Below are 24,372 nucleotides of genomic sequence, written 5' to 3'. Positions count from 1 at the left end.
GGCCAGCCTCACAGGCATGCCACCCCTCTGACCACACAGGCTTCCACCCTCACGGGGGCCCTCATTTGCTTTCTCCATCTTGAAATTTGAACAAAGGGCCCCACAAATTATGTAGCCCTCCTGGAGGAATCTGTCCTTATCAGGACTGGGCACTGGAAATGACCTTGGAGAAAGGCCTGAAAGCTTCAATGTGCACCCAAGTCCCTAAACAGAGTGGCAGAAGGCTGGAGCTTTCAGCATTCAGAAGAGAAATTCAGACAAGGCCAGATCTGGGGCCAGGCCCCAGCTCCCTGTTGTCCCGTGGGGAGCAGGATGTGTTCCAGACTCACTGTGTGCCATTGCTTAGGGTTGTCTTGCCCACGTGTGCCTTAGATAACAGCAATTCATATTCCATGGAGTAGATACAGAATTCTCAAAAAACCCTTCAACAGAATCACATCATCACATCTTGAGGTCAGTGTCCCTCCAGCTAGTCCCTTGTTTGAGAGCCACTTCAAATAGAGTCCTCCCTGATCATTACAAGAGATATTCTGGTATGGAAAATGAACAAAACCAGAGAGCCAGCATCTCCCTACTCATTTAGAGAAAGCTGGCTTAGCAATGTTATATGTTTTTCTGGATGTGCTGTGTTACTCATGCATGGGAGGAAGGAATTATAAGATAGGATCATATGTAGCAGAGAGGTTATGGTTGGGGACCGGGGCATTGGTGACTCTTTAGTCACAGCCTGGTAGAATGTGGTTAATAGAGAAGTAGGAGGCAATGACATGAAATGTGTGTCCACATATTTTGGACATTGGATGAAAAACATGAGAGTGAACTCAAATGTTCCTCAAAGAGAGCAGCAGGGTCAGATGAGTTTTTCCAAGATAGGGGTGATCGGATCTCTCCTCGGGGCCAGAGAGGGATAGATTTATTTTGTAATGATTAACTTAAGGAGGGCACTCTGTCTTTCAATTACATGCCATTTTGCTAAGTGGCTAATGATAAACTAATAAGGGTGAAAAAAGTGAATATAAGAGACACAGCCTGCAGTGAAAGTTAGTTGCTGTTGGCTTCTGTCGAGATGGCCACTGGACTCCAGATTCTTCCAATACGGCTCCTGGGGCCGCTGCTCTTCCTGAGTGCTGGGCCCTGGGCTGAGGGCGAGAAGGTGCTGGTGGTGCCCGTGGATGGCAGCCACTGGCTCAGCATGCGAGAGGCGGTGAGGGCGCTCCACGCCAGAGGCCATCAAGCTGTGGTCCTCACACCAGAGGTGAATATGCACATCAAAGAAGAGGACTTTTTCACTCTGAAAACCTATGAGCTTCCATTCCACAAGGACTATTTTGAGAACTCCGTTAAGGAATATGTTCAAATTACATTTGAAACACAGCATTTTCTGAAGGCATTTTTTAAAACTATGGCAATTTTTAAAAGTTTGTCTGCGTTTTTTTATAAGTCTTGTGCAGACCTAATGCATAACAAGACCCTGATTGGGCACCTGAATGCCAGTTCCTTTGATGTGGTTTTAACAGACCCCGTTTACCCCTGTGGGACGGTGCTGGCTAAGTACCTGTCCATTCCTACTGTGTTTTTTTTGCGTTACATTCCATGTCACTTAGACTTGGAGGGCACACAGTGTCCGAACCCTCCCTCTTATATTCCTAGGTTACTAACAAGGAATTCAGACCACATGACATTCCTGGAAAGGGTCAAGAACATGCTCTACCCCCTGCCCTTGTTATACATTTGCCATGTTTCTTTTTTTCCTTATGCAAGCCTGGCCTCTGAGGTTCTTCAGAGAGAGGTGTCATTGATGGATATTCTTAGCCATGCATCCGTGTGGCTGTTCAGAAATGACTTTGTGATGGACTACCCCAGGCCGATCATGCCCAACATGGTCTTCATTGGGGGCATCAACTGTGTTAACAGGAAGCCATTATCTCAGGTCTGTATTGGTGTCTTTATCCAACTAGTGTTCCAGGCAGAGCACATTTTTATTTATTTATTTATTTATTTAAACTTTTTTTTTTTTTTTTTTTTAAGAGACAGGATCTTGCTCTGTCACCCAGGCTGGAGGGCAGCGACATGATCATAGCTCACTGCAGCCTTGAACTCCTGGGCTCAAGGGATCCTCTGCTTAAGCTTCCTGAGTAGCTGGGACTACAAGCATGCCACTACTCCTGGCTAATTAAAAAAATTTTTCTTTGTAGAGATGGGGTCTTGCTATGTTGCCCAGGCTGTTCTCAAACTCCTGGCCTGAAGTGATCCTCCTGCCTTGGCCTCCCAAAGTGCTGGCATTGCAGGCATGAGTCACCACACCCAGCCTGCATATATTATATATATTTAACTTACAAGTGTTTACTTAGCTACTCGTTTTACAAAGATTTCTACTTCTTGCCCTAATAGTCTTGAGTGAGATAAATTGTTAAGTGGTCTGCAGTAGTGTAGTTAAGGTTTGCAATGGTCTCTGAGAGGAAGGAGAGGCAAGGGTGAGGGTCTGTAATAGGACTGACAAACAATGGTGTGACTCCGCTGAGACTGTCCATGAAGATGAAGGCACTATCTTCACGGTTGTTTGATTTCCTTCAGCTGTGCAGGAGTAGATAAATTGAGTTGCGAACGATTCCATCAGGGGATTTTTGCTTGCAGATTTTTAGTAGAAGGATAAAGGAACCCGCAAATTGCAATTATCAACATGATAATTTCTAGTGGTCCTGTCCTGGAAGCGATAGAGAAGCGATCACAGGATACCTAAGCACTCGAAGTAGAAATTTCAGTAAGTTAAGTGGAAGCGAGGCCATGAAAATGGGGTCTCTGTGATCAAAGAAAGAAACAACCAAGTCCAACTTTTCAGAGAAGGAGCTGTACTGACAAGAAGTTTTCTGACCAGGAGTTGGTGGCTCGTGTCTAATGTGGGGGACATACCAGAGTTGGGAAGGCATCATGAAGACTGCCTGCCAAATGGGTCTTCTACTTGGGACACTGAAATTGAGGGATGGTGGAAGGGGTAGAGAGGACATAACCCAGTGAAGGTGGGGCAGTGATGAAGAGGCATGAGCCTAAAAAGGGTAAGGTTTCTTAGGAGGGGCCGACCACATCACCAAACCTACCCTATCCCACCCCAAGTTCCCATAGTGGGATCTACTCTTTTACCAAGGATTTCAGAGGCATCTTACGTTAACCCTGAATATCTGGGTTTAACTGAAATAGGACTGTTGCGAGCTGGATTTTTTTTCTTAATCCATTGAGTGAGCCGTCTTTTTTGTGACAGGATTCAGCCCATTTATGTCATGGGCACTTAATTTATATTAATTTCCATACCTTAGAGCTTTTATAGTTTTTGGATTCCTATTTCTGTACTTCTTTTGATTAATATATGTATTACTGCAAAGGACTCTAAACTTCATTTTTGTTTTTGATCAAACTACAAGATATTTGTTCTATTTGGTTTTCTTTTCCCCTTATGCAATGCAGTTATCCAATTATAAAATATATGTTTAACTACTAGATGTGAAAAAATGTTGAAAGTAGGAAGGCATTAAAAAGGTAATTGTTACTCTTTTCTTCTAGTTTTTCTATGTGACTATATTCTCTAGAGTTAACTGCATTGGCTCTAATCTTCATTCTCACTTTTCTAGCTAGATGACCTTGGGCAGGAGATAAAACCATTCTGGTTTTGATGTTGCCATAGTGAGTACCCAGTAAATATTATATTATCTGTTATCATTATTATTACTGCACTTAAAAAATGCCCAGCAGGACAAGGCATATCATCTGGAGACCTTAGACATGTTTGTGGCAATTTATTAGGTGCATGAAAGATGATTTTTTTGTTTGTTTTTGACTTTTGAGACAGAGTCTTGCTCTGTCTCCCCAGCTAGAGTGCAGTGGCATCATCATAGTTCACAGCAACCTCAAACTTTTGGGCTCAAGTGATCCTCCTGCCTCAGCGTCCCAAGTAGCTGGGGCTACAGGCAGGTGCCACGATGCCCAGCTAATTTTTCTATTTTTTTTTTTTTTTTAGTAGAGACAGGGTCTCATTCTTTCTTAGGTTGGTCTCAAACTCCTGAGTTCAAGCAATCCTCTGGGTTCAGCCTCCCAGAGTGCTCGGATTACAGGCATGAGCCTGAAAGATCATTTACACTTAAATCTTTACCATGTATTATACATGAGAGGCATGCCATTATTATTTTTATTATATTAATTCTTTTTTATTTTGAGATTTTTGTCACTCTTACTCATTTGGTTTGGTTTACCTTTGGATTTAGCTTTTTTGAGTAATTTATGGAATTTTTCTACAAATACAAAAGACCCAAGTTTAGGTTTTATATTTTTGCTTCCTCTCTTTCTCCTTAATTTAAGGTTTATATTGGGTTGAATTATATTATTGGTATTCTCAAAGTAATAACTTGTATTTGCATACTTTTTTACTAAATGGTTTAGCTTTCTCTTTCATTAATTGCAGCTTATTTTTTATTAATGATCTCATACCACTTTCTTTTGGCTTATTTTGTAGTTGCTTTTCTAATTTCCTTAAGTATTTCATTTCTTTACACTTGATTTTTCTTAATGAGACTTGAAGGCTATAAATAAAAGTTTTTCTATGTCTCTTAGGTTTTGGTAAAAATCAGTGTCCTTTTAATTGCTTTTTTTGTCAGTTAAATTTTGTTGTTTTCATCACTTAAATTTTGTTTTTTTCTTTCCTCTTTGATTTGATGGCTATCTACAAGGCTGGTTCTTAATTACCACATAGTTAAGATTTTTTGTAGCCATCATGTTTTCTAATTATTCTGGATTATAATGAGAGAATTTTTCTTGTGAAGTCACCAAAAAATTCTTAATAGGTTTTCTTTGTGGTCTGGTACAGATTTGTCCAATAGAAATATAATGCAAACTACATATGTAATTTAAATTTTTCTAGTAGGCATGTTTAAAAGAGCAAAATGAAACAGTTAAAATTAGTTTTTTATTTATATATTTTCTTTTTTGAAATTTAATAATACATTTTATTTAACCAGATACAGCCGAAATATTATCCTTTCAATATGTATTCAATATAAAATTATTAATGACATATTTTACATTCTTTTTTCATGCTAAGTTTTCAAAATCTAATGTATACTTTACACTTACAGCATATCTCATCGGACTAGGCTCATTTCAAGTGCTCAGTTGTCATGTGTAGCTAGTGGCTACTATATGATCAATGTTTGTAAATCTTCCATAGATACACCTAAAATTGTATATTTTCAATTTTTCTATTTTAAAAAAGTACTGAATTCTGCCCAATTCTGAAAAAGATGTTTTAAAAATATCCCCTTTATGTAACAAATTTTCCTCAAGTTATATTTGGATATTTAGTCGTTCTTGGTTTATACATATAGCTGCTAGATTGGTGCATATAGGTTTAGGACTTGTATTTTCTTCATAAAGTTTGCTTTTATCATTAAATAATAATCCTTTTAATATACCTTATCTGATATCAATATTGCTACTCCTATGTTATTTTTTGATGCCTCATCTCTTCACTTTTAACTTAAATTTTTGTGAAAAGTTTGTTTGAAAAGTTTTAAAAACATTTTCAAAACTCCAATTTGATAGTTGCTTTTGATGTAAGAATTCTTTCCATTCACACAGGGTATATGTTTGATTTTATTCCATCCACTTAGTGTAAATTTATTCCTTTTAGATTATTGTTTCCTTTTTCCTTCTTCTATGGCATTTTCAGTTTCCATGCAGATGCACTGTAGCATCTTCAGATCTCTGCCTCTTAGCCTCCCTCTTTCACTTATAAGAGCCCTTGTGGTTACACTGGGCCCATCCAGATAATCCAGGATAATCCCCTTCTCAAAACCCTTAATTTAATCATGTCTGCAAAGTTCCCTTGCCATGTAATGTAACGTGCTCACAAGTTCTGAGGATTAGGATGCTGACACTTTTGTGGGGCCGTTATTCTCCCTTCCAGAGACAGTAAGCCTAACGCGAAAGCCACTCATATTCAAAGCCTGAAGTTTTTCCCCTATTATGCCACTGAAATTTTTGTTCCCGTCACCCACAGATTTTAATTCTTCAGGCTCCATTGCTATCATCTTACTCTTCACCTTTCTTATCTTTTATATATCTTCCTGCATTCTGGGAGAGCATCTCTGAAAGAGCACATTTACATCGTTGATTTTCTTTTCTGCATTATCAATCTTGTTCTTTATTGCTTTCAATCAATCGTTTTAAAAAATTCATCTTTTTTGCTTCCCTTGTTACTGTTCCCCTCCCCCCATATATGAATATAATCATTCTCCACAAAGTTTTCATAAAGTCCCAAGGTAAAGAATTCCTCTGAATACCTCAAACAAAACACTCTCCTTGGCTTTACATAAATATTCTCAACCCCTAAGTGTTAAAAATAAGGAGCTCCCGTTAGAAAGCACTACCTTAACAAAACTTATTTTTGAGTGAGCTAAAAGTAGAGAATAGGCTATTGCATTCAGTAATGAGGCCTTTGCCCGCCTCTTAGGGTGAAGGCACACTAGGTTGGTGGTGAATAAAGTTATACTGACAGGGCTTAAAGGAGGGTGGGAGAAGAGGAAATGAAAGGAATCTGCATTAATTGAGAAAGTCAGATAAGAAAGTAGAATTAGAAATTCCTAGAAAAGCAAGCAGTTAGGTGAATGATTTCCCAGGCTGGGGAAGACATCTGGCGATAGGAGAGTGGAATCAGAGGGGAAGAAGATGGGCTGATCATTTTATATAGCACTCTCCAACCTTTTTGGCACCAGAGGCTGTTTTCATGGAAGACAATTTTTCCACAGACCTGCGGTGGGGATGGTTTTGGGATGATTCAAGCACATTACGTTTACTGTGCACTTTATTTCTATTATTACATTGTAACATATAATGAAACAATTATACAACTCACCATAGGTTGGGGACCTCTGCTTTAAGAGATACTTAAAGGGAGTGTTCTCTCTTCCAAAGGCTTTCCATTGCATGAGGTAAGCTGAACTAAAAATAGCTGTGTGTAGCGCTCCAGCCAGAAGTGTCTGGCTTTTTGGATTTGGGGATCTTGCCGAAATGGCCACAGGTCTCTAGGTCTCTTGGGGCTCAGAGGATGTGCCTCTCTCTGCCTTGTGGCTCTGTCGGAAGGTGTTTGTTATTCCATGGAGGGGATCCACTGCAGGGGACTCAAGACAGTCATCTTTGCCCCAGAGGAAATGTCCTTTTTCACCACTCTGAAAAGCTTCTCAACCCTTCCATAAAAGATGAATGCCCACATACAGGCCTATAGCGGTGTGTTTTCTTGGGGGCTGAGACATTTTAAAAGGATTTTCAATTTTGAAAGTTCTTTAAATAAAATGCTTTATACGGTTAGAAATTTTCTATTTATAGCAGTACTAATCCAGGATATATCAAAATTGGATGTTGTGTTTGCCTTCAACTGTTAAAACTAGCTAGAACTGTTAAAGACTCAACGATCTCTGCGTGACCTTGTCACACCAGACTCTTTGCTGACCACTGAACAATGGAATTTATTTTAGCCAATGGTACAGATACAAGCACACTTATTCTGCCCTATCTGGAGTGGTGGTTTCCAACACACCGAAGCACCGTGAGACTGTACCTTTTACTTCAAAACTCCTGTGGTCCCCTGACTTCTTTAGAAGTAAGCCCATCCCCAGCAAACTACTCAGTGAAGACCTTCATGGGCATCAGTTCCCTTGCCTGGCAAGTAAACGAATTCATTTTTAATAAGCCCTGACAGTTTTATTCTGATACTTCTTGTACTGTTGGGGTATAAGAAGCAAATGCCCGAGGTACCTCAGTGACTTCATTTGACAGTTCAGTGACAGACTCTGTGTGCCCACGGGACACTGCCAGCTGACTCCCATGTCCCCGCTGTGTACTGTTTGCATTAATTCCATGTAGATGGGACTGTGAGGACACTAAAGCATATCCAAACTCATTCTCACAGTTATAGCTTATTAGTTATAGCTTATTAGTGATGTGTTCAGGCCACATGACCTTTCTGCAAAGAATTAAGAGCATGCTGCATTTTTAGCCTGTCTAGCTCAGCTGCCCTTTTGCTCTCATGCCTTATGCAAACCTTTCCTCAGAAGTGACCATGGGAAATGGGACACTTTGTGATATAGACTCTCCCAAGGCAACATGCCCAAAAGATCTTCATTTGGGGCATAAACTGTGCCAACAGAATGGTACTTTCTCAAATGTGTGTACGATGTCTCAATCAACCAGTATTTCAGGTGAAACCTGGCTTTTGTTAATCTAACTTGATACATGTCCTTCGTTAGCCTTATGGAAATGCTGTTTTACATTTCCAGGAGGTACCATAATTGTAGAACCTAAGTTAAGAGTTGAGTACAGTCCTAACATGCCATTAACGAACCCTGTAACTGTAAGGCATTTACTTGAACATTTTGCCTCAGACTTCAGAGGGAGCATATTTCTGCTGACACTGATTTCAGCTCAGTGAAAGGGATTTCAGAAATCTGACTTCCAAAACTTAAGAGAATGTTTTAAGACACCAAGTTTGTGGCAATTTGTTACAGCAGCCATAGGAAACTCATACAGCCACTTTGCCAGGTTTACCTGCTTTTAAAAAGCCTGGGTTTAACATTGTATTTTAACTCTTCCTGCATCACCAGCATGTATGTGCAATTAAAATCCATCTTTATTTTAAAACATAAGTAATAATAATATATTTGTATCTTTCACCACTACATATGAAAAAATTGACTAAAATGATTCAGAGCAAATTACCTGGCTCATACGTCAAACAAAAAGGAAAAAAGCAAGATTCAAGGTGCTGTGGTGACACTTTGTCCTAACACTACGAAATAATCACCATCTGCCTTGGGATTAAGTTTAATAAATAGCAAAGTGCATACAGATATTTACAACAGTTTTAAAGACAGAGGTCCTATTTTCGTAGTCCCAACAGTAACAACAAATAGGCGTTGGCATGAAGTGTTTATAAACTCTTGGGTACAGTTGTTCTGAAAGTAGAGTTCACTTGCAATCTTAAAAAAAAAAAAAAAAAGTCCTGCTATTCCCTAAAGTGTGCTTTAAATCAAACATGGACTGGAATTACTTGGTGTCAATGTGTAGCAGCTGCTCTTTGCCATTTATTATCAGGGACTTTAACTCTCCATCTTCTTCCACTTCCACTCTTTCTTGGCCATTCTCAATAATTCTCTTGGTGGTGATTTTTTTGCCATTAACTATTTCTGTGGATGTCGACATGGACTTGAAGCTGCCTGTTCCACCACCACCAGCAGACATGCAGAAGGAAGAAAGGCCCCCATTTCCCAGGGAGCCAAACGAAGTAAATCCTGTATCGAAAGAAGAAAAACCACCCCCAAAGACTGGAAATTCATTGAATGTGGAGAACAGGGATGCTGACCCTCTGCTTCTGCTTCCCCGGGAGGTCCTCCGACCCCCAAAAATGTTCTCAAGCGGGTCACCGAAGAAGTCAAACGAAAATGGGTCCCGGCCACCAAAGAACTCCCTGAAGACCTCGGCCGGGTCACGGAAGGTGAAGATGTACTCGAAGGGGTCCTCGAAGGGGGCCCCGGTGGCGCCCCCACCATCCACGCCAGCCTTGCCATACCGATCATAGACGTCGCGTTTCTTGGAGTCCGACAACACTTCGTAGGCCTCGGCCACTTGTTTGAATCTCTGCTCCGCTTCCTCCTTGTTGTCAGGATTTTTGTCGGGGTGCCACTTGAGCGCCAGCTTGCGGTATGCCTTCTTGATGGCCTCGGAGGAGGCCTGCCGGGGCACGCCCAGCACCTCGTAGTAGTCCACCATGTTGGGGCGGGCACGGCCCGCGAGCCACAGCGCGGCCGGAGGCGCGTACGGCAGCCCAGGGGAGCCCCCAGAGTGCTCCGCGAGGTTGAGCCACCGGAAGGACGCCCCTTGTGACGTAGCAGCACCTCATTGGCCAAGGCCGGTGGCGGCTCCGCATCCCAGAATGCAGTGCTCCTGGGGCATGCCCAGCTCTCAAGTAGGCTCTGTCTTGTCTGGCCTAGGCGCGTCGGCCCCGCCCACTCTCCGCGCCCCTCCCACTCCCCGGTCCCGCCCACTCTGGCCCCCAGCCTCGCTGTGGTCTCCAAATAGGGTAGAAAAGAGGGGAGTCTGCGGGGGAAAGAGAGGGCCGTGACTGGCTGCCTTAGGAAATGTTTTTCTTAAATTCTGCTTTATATCAGAATTTCCCCTCTTCCCAGAGGAGGGATAGTGTGACGGGTGTGAGTTTAGTCTGACCCTGGGCTGAAGGCCGCATTTCGTTTGTCTAGGACAGCAGTTCTCCAATGTTTTGGCCTCAGAGCGTGTGTCTATGATACATACAGCGTTAGAAATTAAAACAGAATTAAAAATATAAATTCATTGATCAATGTAATAACAGTAAGCCCATTAGACACTAACATAAATCATATATTTATGAGAAAATATGTTTTTCAAAACAAAAATATTTAGTGAGAAGCATGGCATTATTTTACATTTTTTGCATCTGTTCTTAGTACCTGGCTTAATAGAAGAGATCTAGATTCTCATGTCTTCTTCTGCATTCAATCTATTGTGATATTACACATCATACATGTAGCTGCTGGAAAGCTTTACTGTACACTTATGAGCGAATGAGAATGAAAAATTCAAATAGTATTATTATGGAAATAGTTTTGACTTTGGAAAAGTCACCTGAAAAATTCTTGGAGATCCCCAGGGTTCCCTGGCCCATACTTTGAGAACTGTTGATCTGGTCTAGTACGTTAGTCCCTCAGTATCCTGGAGAGATTGGTTCCAGGACACCCCCCTGGCAAACATACCAAAATCCTTGGATGCTCAAGTCCGTTATATAAAATGGTGCAGTCTTTGCATATAACCTATGCACAATGTCCCATATGCTTTAAATCATCTCTAGGTTACTTACAACACTTAATATAATGTAAAATTTACATTGTACATATGTAATTAATACAATGCAAATTTTGTTTGCTTTTTTGTTTTAGAGATGGGGTCTCACTATGTTGTTGAGGCTGGGCTTGAATTCCTGAGCACAGCGATCTTCCACCTCATCCTCCCGAGTAGCTGGGACTACAGGTGTATGTCACCGTGCCCAGCTCTATTGTTTTAATTTGTATTATTTTTTATTGTTGTATTGTTATTATTTATTTATTTGAATATTTTCAATCCACAGTTGGTTGAATCTGTGGATGCAGAACCGCAGATACAGAGGGCCAGTTGTACCTGTTGTTCATTTTTCTTGACTGCTAAAAGGAACTCCATCCTGTTTTTAGATTCTCTCAGGGAGAAGGAAAGAAAGCACTATCCACTATATCAAATTCATTAAAACTTGTGGGATATGTTTATAGTGCTGTGGGTAAACTTGGGGTGCAGTAATTTATTTCTACTAAAACTGCTATATCATGACCAAGATTTTCTTTCTGGCATGTCGTGACATCTGCATTCTCTCTACCTCGTCCTTATTCTTTGGCACGATATTCTTTTCTTTGATAGACTGTGAGGCAATACACCAATAAAGATCACTTAGTTCTAAGGGGAAAATGATTAACTAATGAACATTCATCCTAAAGGGTAGTAGGTCTAAGGGGATGTGTTATCTCAGCAGAACAAACTGCTTAGTTTATATTGCCTCTAGTAAACATGAAGCCCTGGACTTGGCACTTGGTAAGCACGCAATAAGCAATAGTAGGAAGATCAAGAGTAGAGTTCAGTGTGAACAAAGCAACTTGGGAACATGCAAAGCAAGTTTTGGGAAGGGCAAGTGATCCAGAGTGGCTGGTGGGTAAGGGGCAGTGGGAAGGGTCAAGCAGAGGGCTAGGGAGGAAGAATGAGCTTGGACAGATGGGCTGGGGTCCGTGCCAGGGGGTCCTGAAGAGAAGGCTGAGGAGTCTGAATCTTTTTCTGGGCCCTAGGGAGCTGTTGACCAAGGTGTCAGAAGTGGTAGTGGGGTGGGGCAGTGCAGGGGGCTGCTGATGCTGTGATTCAGAAGGGACACTGGGGTTTGGGGGCTCTGGAGACTGTGGCCCTGAAACAGGACCGGAGCAGCTGAGTCTGAGAGATATCCAGATTCAGCACTTGCTTGCTTGGGTACGGGGTCTAGAACAAAGAGAGAGGGAAAGTCATCTCTATAGGGAAACATTTCCTGAGTGCTTACTGTCTGCAAAACCATGGACTGGCACCTGAGTGATAGCATGATTCCGAAGCTGAAACCTCGCCTATAAGTGATATATTTGTATAGTATATACAGTATATATCTGTAGTCTAGTAGCAAGGACAGGCATGCAAACTGCTAAAGGATACAAGGCAGAATAAACAAAATGCTGCCGAGGTTCAAGGGAGAGGTTTCCCCTGGAGAGTCGTGTAGATGATCCACTGGGCAATAGACATGTTTATGTTGATCCTTCAGTTTAGTAGCAATCCCCTCCATTCTGAGCCGATCAAAGGAGCTGTGAGTGTGCCTAGTGATGGGCAATTAACTTCTGACTTTAGCTTAAAAGGAAAGCACCTCCTAATGGGATTCTGGAACACTTTTGTGGACACATCAGTAGACCCAAAGCAAAACTGCATTGCTGCTCCAGTCTTTGATTCCTCTACCACCAGAGCACATCTCACCCTGCCTTACAAGTGCCTGCTTGTAAGTCTGTCTCTTTCCTTTGGACCCTTCCTTGCAGGGACCATTTCTAACTTGACTTTCTGGCCCCAGCTCCTAGCATAGTGCCTGGCACACAATAGGGCTCATATGTTCCATAAACATTTGGTGTACAAGAGAATTAGCAATGGATTTTGTATTCTGTGTCTGCTCTGGTCCCAGTAAGGAGATTTATTGGATTGCTTAGAGGTGGTTCTCAGTCATAATGCATGAGAGTGCATATGGATTGCCTGCTTTTCAGGTTAGTAAATAACATTCCCTGGTCAGGGCAGACTTGTGGCCCCAAACCATCCAGGGACATGGCAGCCTCAAAAAGCTCGGAGGCTTTGCGTGATGCAGGAAAGTCATAAAATCATTGCAGTGGTGACTGTATGTGTTTACAGACCCTTTGCTCCTTGTAATCAGCAGATGAACTTTCATGACATTGGGACTTTGGAAGAATTATCATCCTTAAAGTTTAAATTGGACTGTGAATTTCAAAATTGCAGATAAGGACACTACGAAGAGCGAAAGCATTGCTATATCTCTTCTGTTCATCCAGATCTGGGTTTTAAAGAATGAAGAGTGCTTGGGTGTGGGGAGGAACTTCAGAGTGCTTGTGTGTGCGCACACATGTGTGTCCCCATATAGATGCACATGTGACACTGGAGGTCTATTGAAGAAGGATGGTGGTCCAGGGAAAGGGGACTGTAAGTCCCAGAATGAGAGACAATTTTAAGTGCCTGTTCACATGTCCCATAGGAAAGCAAAGCTTTCAAGTTAGCAGTTTCTCCTTGACCCTCCAAGCGCATCCCCGAGTATGGGTGGCCAGTAATGTGTGTGGTGAAAATGCTGGGTTTTGTGCTTTCATCCTGGGATTGTGGATCCCAAAAGAAAAGAATGAAATGCTCAGTTCTGCCTGCACTCTGGTTTGCCCTTTCTTCAAGAGGGGACATTTCTGTGCAGCAGCTATCATACTTGTTCCCTGATCCTTCTCCTCGTCTCCCGGGGCACCTGTTGGTGCGGGGCATGGCTGTGTGAGCATATTCTCCCTGGCCTAGAAGTTCTTCCATCTGCCTTCTCTCCATTTGTTTTGACTGTTTAATGACTGTGGGGATCACAACTTTTCTTCTGACTTCTAATTGATTTTAAATTTCAACCAGGGGTTGACACACCATTATCTGGGTGCTACTAGAGGCCATGGGGAATTGTTGCAAAGAGCAGGGCTTCCAGGTACAGACACCCAGGGCCTGCGTCTCGGATCTTCCACTTAGTCAATACAGGACTTTGGCACATTTCCTTCCCTCTCTCGGCCTCCGTGCCTTTGTTTGTAAAATGGGAAAAATAGTTTCTGCCTTTGCAGGACAGTTCTAGGGGATTACATGAGACATGTTGCAAAGTGCTTAGTGCAACAGTAGGCACATAGCACACACTCAGTAAGTACAAACTCGTATTATTGTTTTTGTTCCCCTCTCTCCTTTGCCTCCATCTTGGGCATCAGAACTTCCCAAAGCGTCTTATTTCTCCTGGATCTTGGGCAGGTGTAATGAGTACAGTTTAACTTGTTGCAGTTTGCTTATCTATTCGGTTTCCCATTTAGAGAATGTTCTGGCACTGTCTCTCTGAGTGAATACAGATCCGTCCCTGGGGAAGATGTCTGTGCACAGGGACTCAATGAGTCGCCCTTTCCAGGCATTCTCCACCCCCAAATGCCTCCCCACCCCTCCCCCCATTCATTTCCTTCTTAGCTTCGTTCACAATCTTCAAGTCCCTGTTTATCCATTTAAATTGTGTCTCTCTTGATGGAGCATCGAACTCCGTGGAGGCAGGCGACCCCTCTGTCGGGGGCTCAAGATGGCGCACTGGGAATAAATGAATCAAAAAATGATGCGAGTGGTCAGGCTGAGCCCAGAGGGAGCTGCAGGTAAGGACACTCTTAAAGCCTTCTGTGGGCCAAAGGCAGGGTTGCGACGTCCTGTTCTTTTCTTTCTGAAGGGTTTTCTGGAAGGCTTTCTGTTCTGTTTCTGAAAAGGAAGTCTAATTTGTCACTGCACAGTGAAGGAGTGAAGGATGTGTCATCTCCAAATACGCCAGCTTGGAATATTGACTATTTTGAGTTGAAAACATTGGAGAAGTTGTAGTTTCAGAAACAGCAAGCCATAAAGATTCCTCCGGGAGGGGCACCCTCCCAATACCAGGGTGAGAAAATAGCTCTTATCACCTGAGACTTGGAGTTGGAGGCTGTAATGAACCCCAATAAACACACTTAATGACATAACCCTTACCCCTCCCATATATCTCCTAGTAGTTACTCCCCTAGAAAATTTACTGCCCTTAGCTAGATTTTCTTTGTCCTGTCATTTCTTCTCAAATTTATTGTTCTTTATCTAAAAAGGATAGAGGCATTTTGCTTCGGCTACGTCTTCAGAATTCATGCTTTTATGAAGACCCCGTGTACATGTAAAACTACTAAAATGCATCTTCTTTTCTCTTGTTGATCGACCTGTTGTCAATTTGGTTTCTAGATCCAGCTGAAGGCCCACTAAGGGCTAAAAAGGGGGTTGGAGGTGATCTCTGGCTCCCCTGCAATAGTCCTTTTTCCTCTCTGGTAACATTTCTTGGCCCATGGAAATACTAATTCAATGGATCCAGAAGTGCTGGAAGTACTTGGCTTTCTGTGTTCACGCAAGAATGTGATCTGAGGAAGGGATTCCAGCCACTTCCGCTATGGTTGCCTATTAAGAAACCCAGTGAAGCTCCACCCTCTTTATCTCTGAGAGTAAACTTCCTGCTCTCTTTGTGGACTCTAGTCACGTGACACAATCAAACATTAACTTGGTGTATAGATTGGTTCTTGTGACATACAAGGAGGAGAGGGTGAGCCTCTGGCAGGAGCAAAGGCGCCATGGTGGCGGGGGTCCCAAGGCTGCCGCCCGCTCGTCCTGGGTCTGCTGCTGTATGCGCTCGGGCCCACTGTGTCCCACGCTGGGAAGGTGCTGTTGGTCCCCGTGGATGGCAGCCACTGGCTGAGCACCCTTGGGGTCATCCAGCAGCTGCAGCAGAGAGGACATGAAATAGTGGTCCTCGCTCCTGAGGCCTCGGTGCAGATCAAAGAAGGAGCATTTTACACCGTGAAGAGGTACCCTGTGCCGTTCCAAAGGGAGGAATTGGATGCGTCTTTTGTTGATCTTGGGCATAGAGCTTTTGAGAACAGTCCTTTCCTAATGCGTCTGGTCAAAACGTACAAGAAAATCAAAGCTAACTCGGCTCTGCTTTTGTCTGGCTGTTCCCACCTACTGCATAACAAGGAGCTCATGGCCTCCCTGGCAGAAAGCAGCTTCGATATCATGTTGACAGACCCTTTCCTTCCCTGTGGCCCCATCGTGGCCCAGTACCTGGCTCTGCCTACTGTATACTTCTTGAATGCATTGCCGTGCAGCCTGGACTTTGAGGCTACCCAGTGCCCCAACCCATTATCCTATGTGCCCAAGTCCCTGTCCTTTAACTCAGACCGCATGACCTTCCTGCAGCGGGTGAAGAACATGCTCATTGCCTTGACGGATAACTTTCTGTGCAGTGTGGTTTATTCTCCGTATGCGGCACTTGCCTCAGAATTCCTTCAGAGAGACGTGACTGTCCAGGACCTTTTGAGCTCTGCATCTGTCTGGCTGTTGAGAAATGACTTTGTGAATAATTACCCCAGGCCCATCATGCCCAATATGGTTTTTGTTGGTGGGATCAACTGCCTTCACAAAAAACCACTATCCCAGGTGTGTATTTGAGGGGAGGCTTTACATGCCTGTATTCTTACAAATATAGTACTTTGGATAGATTGACTTGCCCCAGATATGTGGTGAAACAGCATGCTGAGATAGTTTACAATGCCTTCTTTTGTTAATTTCTAACTCACAAGTCTTCTAGGCCTGAGTTCATCTGTCTCTGGCACTGTCTTCTATATTATTTCTTTGTATCCAAGAGTTTGGAAAAGGATGCTTTGAGCATTTTATTTGTATGCTTTGGTGGATAGTAATCAGTTAGAAGCAACAAGTGTTAAATGCCATAAACACAGAGCACTGAGTCTGGGGCATGTGACAGAAAACTAAAATGTGTGCCATGTACCTTGCCCTGAGTCGGGTCAGGCTTGCAAAATTCAAGACTGATGAAATAGTTCTTTGCCATCTATAGATCCTGGCAAGGAAAGTTGCCTTTGTGGACCTGGTTAAAGCTCCAGTTTCTAGTTACTCTAATAGGAAGCCAGATACTGCAGTCCCTTCCGTTCTAAGTGAATCACCAGATAGTCAGGTTCTGACATTGGGCTGAAAGGTCACGAGTCTCATTCCCTGAAATGCTAACATGTTAATTTTTCCCCAGTAGAATTTGAAGTATGAAAAAGTAGCATTCACATACTTTTCTAAATCTCAGCAGAGATGGCAGAGAGTAACAGGAGAGGCTCCTTCACGTGGAGGGTTAGGGAAGGACTCTACAAGGAAGTGACATTTTAGTGGGCATTCATTCATTTATTCTTCAAAGATTGACTGAGGACCTACTGGTAGCCCAGGGGTTGCCCAGGTGCTGAGTCTGGGTCCTGCTAAATGACTGTTATCACCCTTGGAGAGCACTGGACCTGATTTCCAGTATTCCTCCAATGTGGTTCATATTTTAAATGATCATGTAATTGTCATGGCCAAGAGAAATTTTGGGCAGCAGAAAGAACAAGTGAGAAATGAGGTGCCAGGTTGATGCCTGTACTCCAGATTCTCCTTCTGTGGGGCTTTGAGTCCTCATCTACAATGTGGAGAGAGACATGATAACCCACCAAGACCTCCTGGCTCTAAGATTCTGATGCTTCATGGCCTGTTGGACAAGTATGTGTTTGATCGAGTGGTCTGGTTAAGAAAGAAGAAAGTGTTACAGATTTTCTAAAAGCAAGGTGAGAAAACCTGACAGTATAGAAAACCATTAATGATTCTCTTTCAGAGGGAAGAAAAGCAATAGGTAAAGTATCATCAAACCAATGGGCACATCTCAGATCAAAGGAAAGAAATCTAGTCAGCGTGTCCAAATTAGAAAGGCACTAAAGAGAAATATTTTTGGCATCATTATGAAGGATCTGAAAGAAAACAATTGTGTTTCACATTCATTTTGAAATTTAACCCTTTGGAGAGATGCACACACTTGCAATAGAAACGGAAGGACCTGTCTATGAATCTGCACGGACAGTCCGCAGTTACGCTGGCCTTCTGTCCGTTCCTGGGACATTCCAAAATCTTTCCCAGTTCCAGATGCTTGAACACGCTGTTCCTTCCAACTGGGATGCTGTTCCCTGAGTTTGTTACGTGTCTGTCTTCTCATTTTTTTGATCAGCTTAAACATCACTTCCTCATAGAGTTGTCCTCTTGAACACAGCATTCCGGGCAACCACCTTCTCAGCACATCTGGTACTGCAATCTTATCATTTAGATAATTGTTCATTGACTGTCTGCTCCACATCACGAGCCATGAAGAGGCATGCTCGACTTTGTGTTAATCATGTCTGCCATGTGCTGCCTCCTCAATACCTGCCAATGGGTCTGCACGTGCTTGGTGTCCCGTAAATGCCAGCACCTATGGCATATGTTAGTGGCTCACCAAATGTTTATTAAATGAATGAATGAGAAAAAAAGGGGTGTGAACTGGGGACTAGTTACTGGATAGATAGTAAGTTCTAACAGTTCTTTATACTCCTACAATTACATACAAACATATATACACGCATAGAATTTTTTTCTTGCTTTTTCTACATAACAGGGTAACAATATATCCCCACTGCTCACTTACCAATATGTCATGGATGTCACTCCTGGTCTAAATATTATACCTATTTATTTTTTTTAACTACAAAATAGTATGTCAGGGTATTTCATAGTATTTCATGGTATTTGTGTACCAAAGTTTATTCTGCTAGCTATCTAGTCTAGTTCCCCACAGAAGAACATTAAAATCTATACTCCAGGATTTTTTGTTGTCGTGTCTTCAAACACTACCTTAACAAATATCAAACATTTTGTAGTTTTCTTAATATTCTGTTTCTTTCTTATTTTTTCTTAAGTGTTTTACAGTTTTTGGAATGTGTTACTTTTTCCATTTCTATATCTAGCTGATTATTGACTAGTGTTCAGCCATCTCACCAAAATACTGATATTCATACTTAAAATTAGCACACAGTCATTGGCTGATAAAGGAATTTTAGTTTATTCTCTTCTAAATTCCATGCCAAATATGAGAGCTATTGAATTCATTAGACTCTCTAAAAACAGTTAGGAAGGATTCCTGTGTTGTTGTTGATTTTAATGGAGATTGATTTTTATTTCATAATTTTGCATTATGTTTGCCATTGTTTTCTAGCAATAGTCTTTGTTGATTGAAATGATTTCCTTTTTTACATTAGGATGTTTATAGGAGAGGCTGCTGAACCTTATCAATTGTCTTTCTGGCATTTATTGATACAATCATACCCTTCCCCCCATAAATTTGTCTAAGTGGTGAATTATATTGACTACATGTTGCTTGATGCCTTGTTTGGTGCAAATTGACTTAGGTGTAAAAATATTGTTCCTGGGACATTCCAAAATCTTACCTAATAGTAGCCTTGTCTTATTTAATGTTTAAGCTGAAATTCCACTTTTTACATATTAATGTCACCACTCCTGTATTATTTTTGTTTACATTTCCCTAGTACCTCTTTAGTAACCCTTCCTTGTCCCTTGTCTTCTTTTTTCTTTCTTTTTTTTTTTTTAAGAGATAAGGTCTTGCTCTGTTGCCAGGCTGGAGTGCAGTGGCGCGACCACAGCTCACTGCACCCCTGAACTCCTGGGCTCAAGTGTCCTCTCATCTCAACCTCCTGAGTAGCTGGGACTAGAGGCATGCACCATCATACTCAGTGAACTTTTTAAAAGTTTTGGTAAAGGCAGGATCTTGCTCTGTTCCCCAAGCTGGTCTTGAACTCCTGGCCTCAAGTGATCCTCTTGTCTCAGCCTCCCGTGTCACTGGGATTACAGGTGTGAGCCACCATGCCTGGCTCAGAGCTGATATTTTTAATCTGGTTAGAAAGATTGCTTTAATATGTGAATTTTGCCTGTGTAAATATAAAAATTGATAGATTTGATTGTAAAGCTCCCAACTTATTTTATGTTTAGCTTGCCATTTTCCCCTTTCCTGAATTTTGCTGGTTGGTCAAGTGACAACTTATTTTTTCTTTTCCCCTTTGTTAATTAAAAAGCTCCTCTGCACTTCCCTTCCTCTGGTTGTGATGGTCCTGTTCTCAGCACTCTTGGTAAAAGTCCTGCACTGCAAGAATAAAGATAAAACCTTTATTCCATAAAGAAAGTCCATAGAGAAAACACAACCGGGCATTGGACATGTCTTTGGTGTGTCTGAAAGAAAAAAGATAGTAGAACAAAACATTAAGAGAAAAGAAATGAAACTCAAGAATTCCAAGATGTCATTCCCCTGTCAGGGTGAGAGACCAAGGTCAGTGAGGACAGAGGTTTCGAGATTGTGGGGAGAAGGAAGCTCAGGAAGTATGTGTGGGGGACTCGGAATGCATGATGATGAAGTGACAGCTGGCCAATGTGTTGTCTAAGTGCCAACTGAGGATTCTGAAACAACAATAGACATTCGGGAAGGGAAAATCTAATCAAAAGCCTGAACTAAAAATACTAAACTCTCAGTAAAACTTAGGAGCTATTTTAAAGGGCTCATCTTGGGTGGGGAAGTCTCATCAGAGTGGGGAAATCCTCTCCATCGGGGGGTCCCCCCTTTTTGGAAGGGAACTAATGGTGGGGAAATGAGGGTTATTTCCAGTCAACACCTTGCTTCACTCTTTGGCTATTCCAGGGGCTGTGAAGTCAGGCTGAAGTTTAGGCCAAGTTTTGCCAAGTAGGGGATGGACCACACCTTTACTGATTCCTGTAAGAGCTGGCCCAGAGTTAGACATTGCCCATAATAACACCATCTCTGCAGTTTGCCCTGGGGAGATCCGTAGATGAGCTTTCGTGCCATTTAAATTTTAGTGACATCCTGCTATTTAGCTTTGAATGTTTATGGACCTGTGGGTTCAATATTGTGTGAATCACGTCCTGCTGGTTGCTGAGCGTGTGGGGGAGGCTGTGCAAGGAGGGCAAATTAGACTCTGCCCTTTCCAGACGAGGTTACGTGTAAGAGTGGTTTCCTGAAGGAGCGAAGGTCCTGGGAGGTTTAGGTAAGCCGTTTGCCATCACTCTAGAGAAAGCTTAAAAAAACACTTGGAAATGAGCCGTCTGTCCCCAGGAGAGAGGAAGAGGGAAAGGGAACGTGGTGTGGATCCCAGGGAGGAAGGACTTCAGAAAAACCGTCCTCTGGATGTTCTTGCCACAAACCCAAAGGCAGCGTGGGGGTGGAGAGGATGACTCTGGCTCCCTGACCTGTCAGATGAGCCCAGGGGAAAAGCCCAAGACACGGCTGCTGTGAGCCAGGGGACTCGAGAGGGCCTGGGGCCAGCGAGGGTGGGTGGGAGAGTGGGCTGGCTGCAGGGGAAGGCTGGTCAGTGCTTGGGCTTTCCTGGTCATGTCCTGAATCGAGCTTGGCAGAAGTCCTGCTGTTCAAATCGTGCATGCTGAGCCCTGTCAGAAGTCTCCTATATCTCACATCTAGGTGACCAATGTCCTGGTTTGCCCAGAACTGTTTAGTGTTTAGCACTGAAAGTCCCATGTCCCAGGGAACACCTCAGTTCGGGGCAAACCCTACTACATCACACAATTTTATTTGTGCCCTTGGTAATTTTTGGAGACACATAAGACTATTTGGGAGACTCTAGGGGGGTTGTTAATTCGATCACTGATAATCTACAGTTGGGAAAGAATTGCCGTATTTATGCCCTGCTGCTTCCTCTACGTGGAGCTACCATTGCGTGTGCGTATATGTGTGCACACACATGCACACGTCTGTGCTTTCCTCCTGGAAAATCAGCACATTATCTGGATTCTGCATTGCAAGGAAGAACAGAAAACCCTGCAAGCAAAAAGATTTCCTCCTTCAGAAGGGAGTATGGGAGGGAGAAATACTATAAAACTCACACGTTGATAATTCTTTGCTGTATTTCACACATACACACCTTTAATCCCATGAAGAGGAAGATATCTAATTCATAGTTTAATGTATATAGGCACCAAAGAATATGAGGAAAAAACTAACTGGAAATTTCTCTTCTGGCTCTAGGAATTTGAAGCTTACATAAATGCCTCTGGAGAACATGGAATCGTGGTTTTCTCTTTGGGATCAATGGTCTCAGAGATTCCAGAGAAGAAAGCTATGGACATTGCTGATGCTTTGGGCAAAATACCTCAGACAGTAAGAAGATTCTATCCTACTCCTTCATTTCTAGCTTCACAGGAGTTCCAACCCCAGACTTCTAGTATCTAGATTAATTCAATTTGTTGGAAGTAGAGATTTGGGATTTTCTCTGCCACTTCTCAGCTATTAATCCACAGTTCTTTCTTTTGCAATTTAACTCTCAAATATTCTGTTAAACCATACTCCACCTCAATGGGAAGTCTCATTTTCTCTGAGAGACTCAAAAGTGTATTAAGGAGAATTCATTTAAAAATAAAATAACTAGGTATTGTTTCTTCCTATTAAATAGGAATATTTCTCCAAAAAGCTGTTGGTTAGGGCACTGGATTTATTTCTTATATTTCTGCTTTTATAGTTTTGCATCTACTCATTTTATTAAATAAGCTTTCCCTTGAAGTGCAGAAAAGTGAAGAAATCATAAGTGCACAGCTTGATGAATTTTCACAAATTCACATAGTGCGTATACTCTTGTAGCCAAGCCTCCGAAACAAGGCACAAAATGTTGCCAGCCCCTAGAAGCCTTCTTAGCTACTAAACCTCCCAGTCTGGTAAAGGTTATGTTTATTCAGAGGACTCACTTTCTAGCTACTATAGTGGATTTTTAAAAATAATATTATGGTCTTTCTTTAAACTCTGTTCTTTTTGCCCCTGCAAGGTCCTGTGGCGGTACACTGGAACGCGACCATCGAATCTTGCCAACAATACGATACTTGTCAAGTGGTTACCCCAAAATGATCTGCTTGGTATGTTGGGAGGATTTGACAATTAGGTCAAACCAGGGTTACATTAAGAAAATGGCTTAGGCACAACTGTTCTCAAGGATTGTTTAGCTTGGAAATATTATGGCCAACATATCCTACATTGTTTTTTATCTAGTAGGGTATCACAACCCACAGTTTCTTCTACAGACTTCTGCAAGGGCCAAACGTGGATCGCACTCAGTCCTTAGAGTACTTTCAGAATGCAGACACTGTCACACTGAAACTCAGAGACTTGACTGCTGGCATCCCCCCTATTTTGCATCTCAGGTCACCCGAAGACTCGTGCCTTTATCACGCATTCTGGCTCCCACGGTATTTATGAAGGAATGTGCAATGGCGTGCCCATGGTGATGATGCCCTTGTTCGGCGATCAGATGGACAATGCGAAGCGCATGGAGACTAGGGGAGCTGGAGTGACTCTGAATGTTCTTGAAATGACTTCTGCAGATTTAGAAAATGCCCTAAAAAGAGTCATCAATGACAAAAGGTAAGAGAGAACGTATAGAAGACTGCTTCCTGTACTTTGGCCATAGCATTCATGAAAAATACTCAAATATGAAAACAAGTATCTAAAAACCTGGGTGTAACACATAAGATAATTTGGGGGTTATTATTATTATTCACTTTATAAAAGGATCCTTTAGTTCCTGTATAATTTATCATAGAATTTATTTAAAATTTTATTTCCCTGGGAGATTTAAAACTCCAACTTATAAAAAAAGTCACCAAAATAGACATCTGATCTATATGTTTCTACATAGAAAGAAATATTCCATTTTAAGAAGCGTGGTGTCCATAAGATAAGAAAAAATCCAGGAGCTTAGAAGTACAGCTTTTCCCAACACTAGAACCTATGAGAAGTTTTGTCCATGGGTTTTATAAATGGGGCAATCATGAGATATCACAAAAGCTTAAAATAAAAGCAAAGGCAAATTTGTCCAAATGTGGCCCTGAAAACTGTTCAGAAGGCAAAAGTAATCAGATCAAATGATCTGTGTATGAAATTTAGTGCATTACTGTCACGCTTACTGGTAATAGGTTGATCCAAACCTTATGGGAAGAAGTGATGGCCAGTGATGAATTTCACTGAATGATAGTATGTGCACACATGCACGTGCATTTATCACGTGTGCGCATGTGCACGTGTGTGTGTGTGGAAGAAGAGGACACATATACGTGTGCATGCATGTACTCGTGTGTGCACGTGTGTCTATGAGAGTGTCAGGCACTCTCTCCCATGGTTACTTCCTTTAGAAAGAGGCACCAGTTGGGAGGACAGATGGGAAAAGCTGGAGTGTGTTGGGATGGGAGGAGCCAGCACACAGCGGGACACCCCAGCCTGGGTGAGGGAAATGGGGAGAACTGATGCTTGACTTCCAGCCTTTGAGGGGTTACTCTGTGTGTGGTGCCACTGGATAAAAGAGGAAAGTCCACACGACCTCAGAGCCAGGTACCCAGAGTGCTGGGTGGTGTGGGTCCCATCCTGTTCCTCCAGCGTCTGCTCTGACAGCCTCAGAGTCACACTGTGTTGCTCACACATCAAGACCATTAGGACCCAGCTTCTCTCCACGTGCTGACAAAGCTCCTTCTTGA

General features: G+C 42.4%; 3 protein-coding genes across 6 annotated transcripts in view; 2 read left to right on the top strand and 1 right to left on the bottom strand.

The window, feature by feature from the left end:
• Positions 1-24,372, top strand: part of LOC123643798 (UDP-glucuronosyltransferase 1-6) — a 92,181-nt gene that overhangs the window by 65,659 nt on the left and 2,150 nt on the right. For all 4 annotated transcript variants that reach the window (XM_045559549.1, XM_045559546.1, XM_045559547.1 and 1 more), the window contains 3 exons: positions 21,884-22,015; positions 22,674-22,761; positions 23,047-23,266. In XM_045559549.1, coding sequence (XP_045415505.1) covers positions 21,884-22,015; positions 22,674-22,761; positions 23,047-23,266 — 440 coding nt within the window. The remainder of the gene's footprint in view (positions 1-21,883; positions 22,016-22,673; positions 22,762-23,046; positions 23,267-24,372) is intronic.
• Positions 1,067-5,959, top strand: LOC123643446 (UDP-glucuronosyltransferase 1A3-like). The gene is made up of 2 exons (XM_045558991.1): positions 1,067-1,930; positions 5,951-5,959. The coding sequence occupies exons 1-2, from the start codon at positions 1,067-1,069 to the stop codon at positions 5,957-5,959; spliced, it is 873 nt and encodes a 290-aa protein (XP_045414947.1).
• LOC123643800 (dnaJ homolog subfamily B member 3-like) lies at positions 9,085-9,807 on the bottom strand. The gene has a single exon (XM_045559552.1). It carries the CDS (start codon positions 9,805-9,807, stop codon positions 9,085-9,087), a length of 723 nt encoding a protein of 240 aa, XP_045415508.1.

Source organism: Lemur catta, chromosome 8 (genome assembly GCF_020740605.2).
Source record: "Lemur catta isolate mLemCat1 chromosome 8, mLemCat1.pri, whole genome shotgun sequence".
NCBI lineage: Eukaryota > Metazoa > Chordata > Mammalia > Primates > Lemuridae > Lemur > Lemur catta.
The sequence above is the reverse complement of the archived record's forward strand: the minus strand, read 5'-3'. Positions and strand labels throughout refer to the sequence as shown.

What these genes read in the sequence shown, in the direction of transcription:
- LOC123643446 (XM_045558991.1), top strand. Translation starts at nt 1,067, where the DNA reads ATGGCCACTGGACTCCAGATTCTTCCAATACGGCTCCTGGGGCCGCTG.
- LOC123643800 (XM_045559552.1), bottom strand. Translation starts at nt 9,807, where the DNA reads ATGGTGGACTACTACGAGGTGCTGGGCGTGCCCCGGCAGGCCTCCTCC.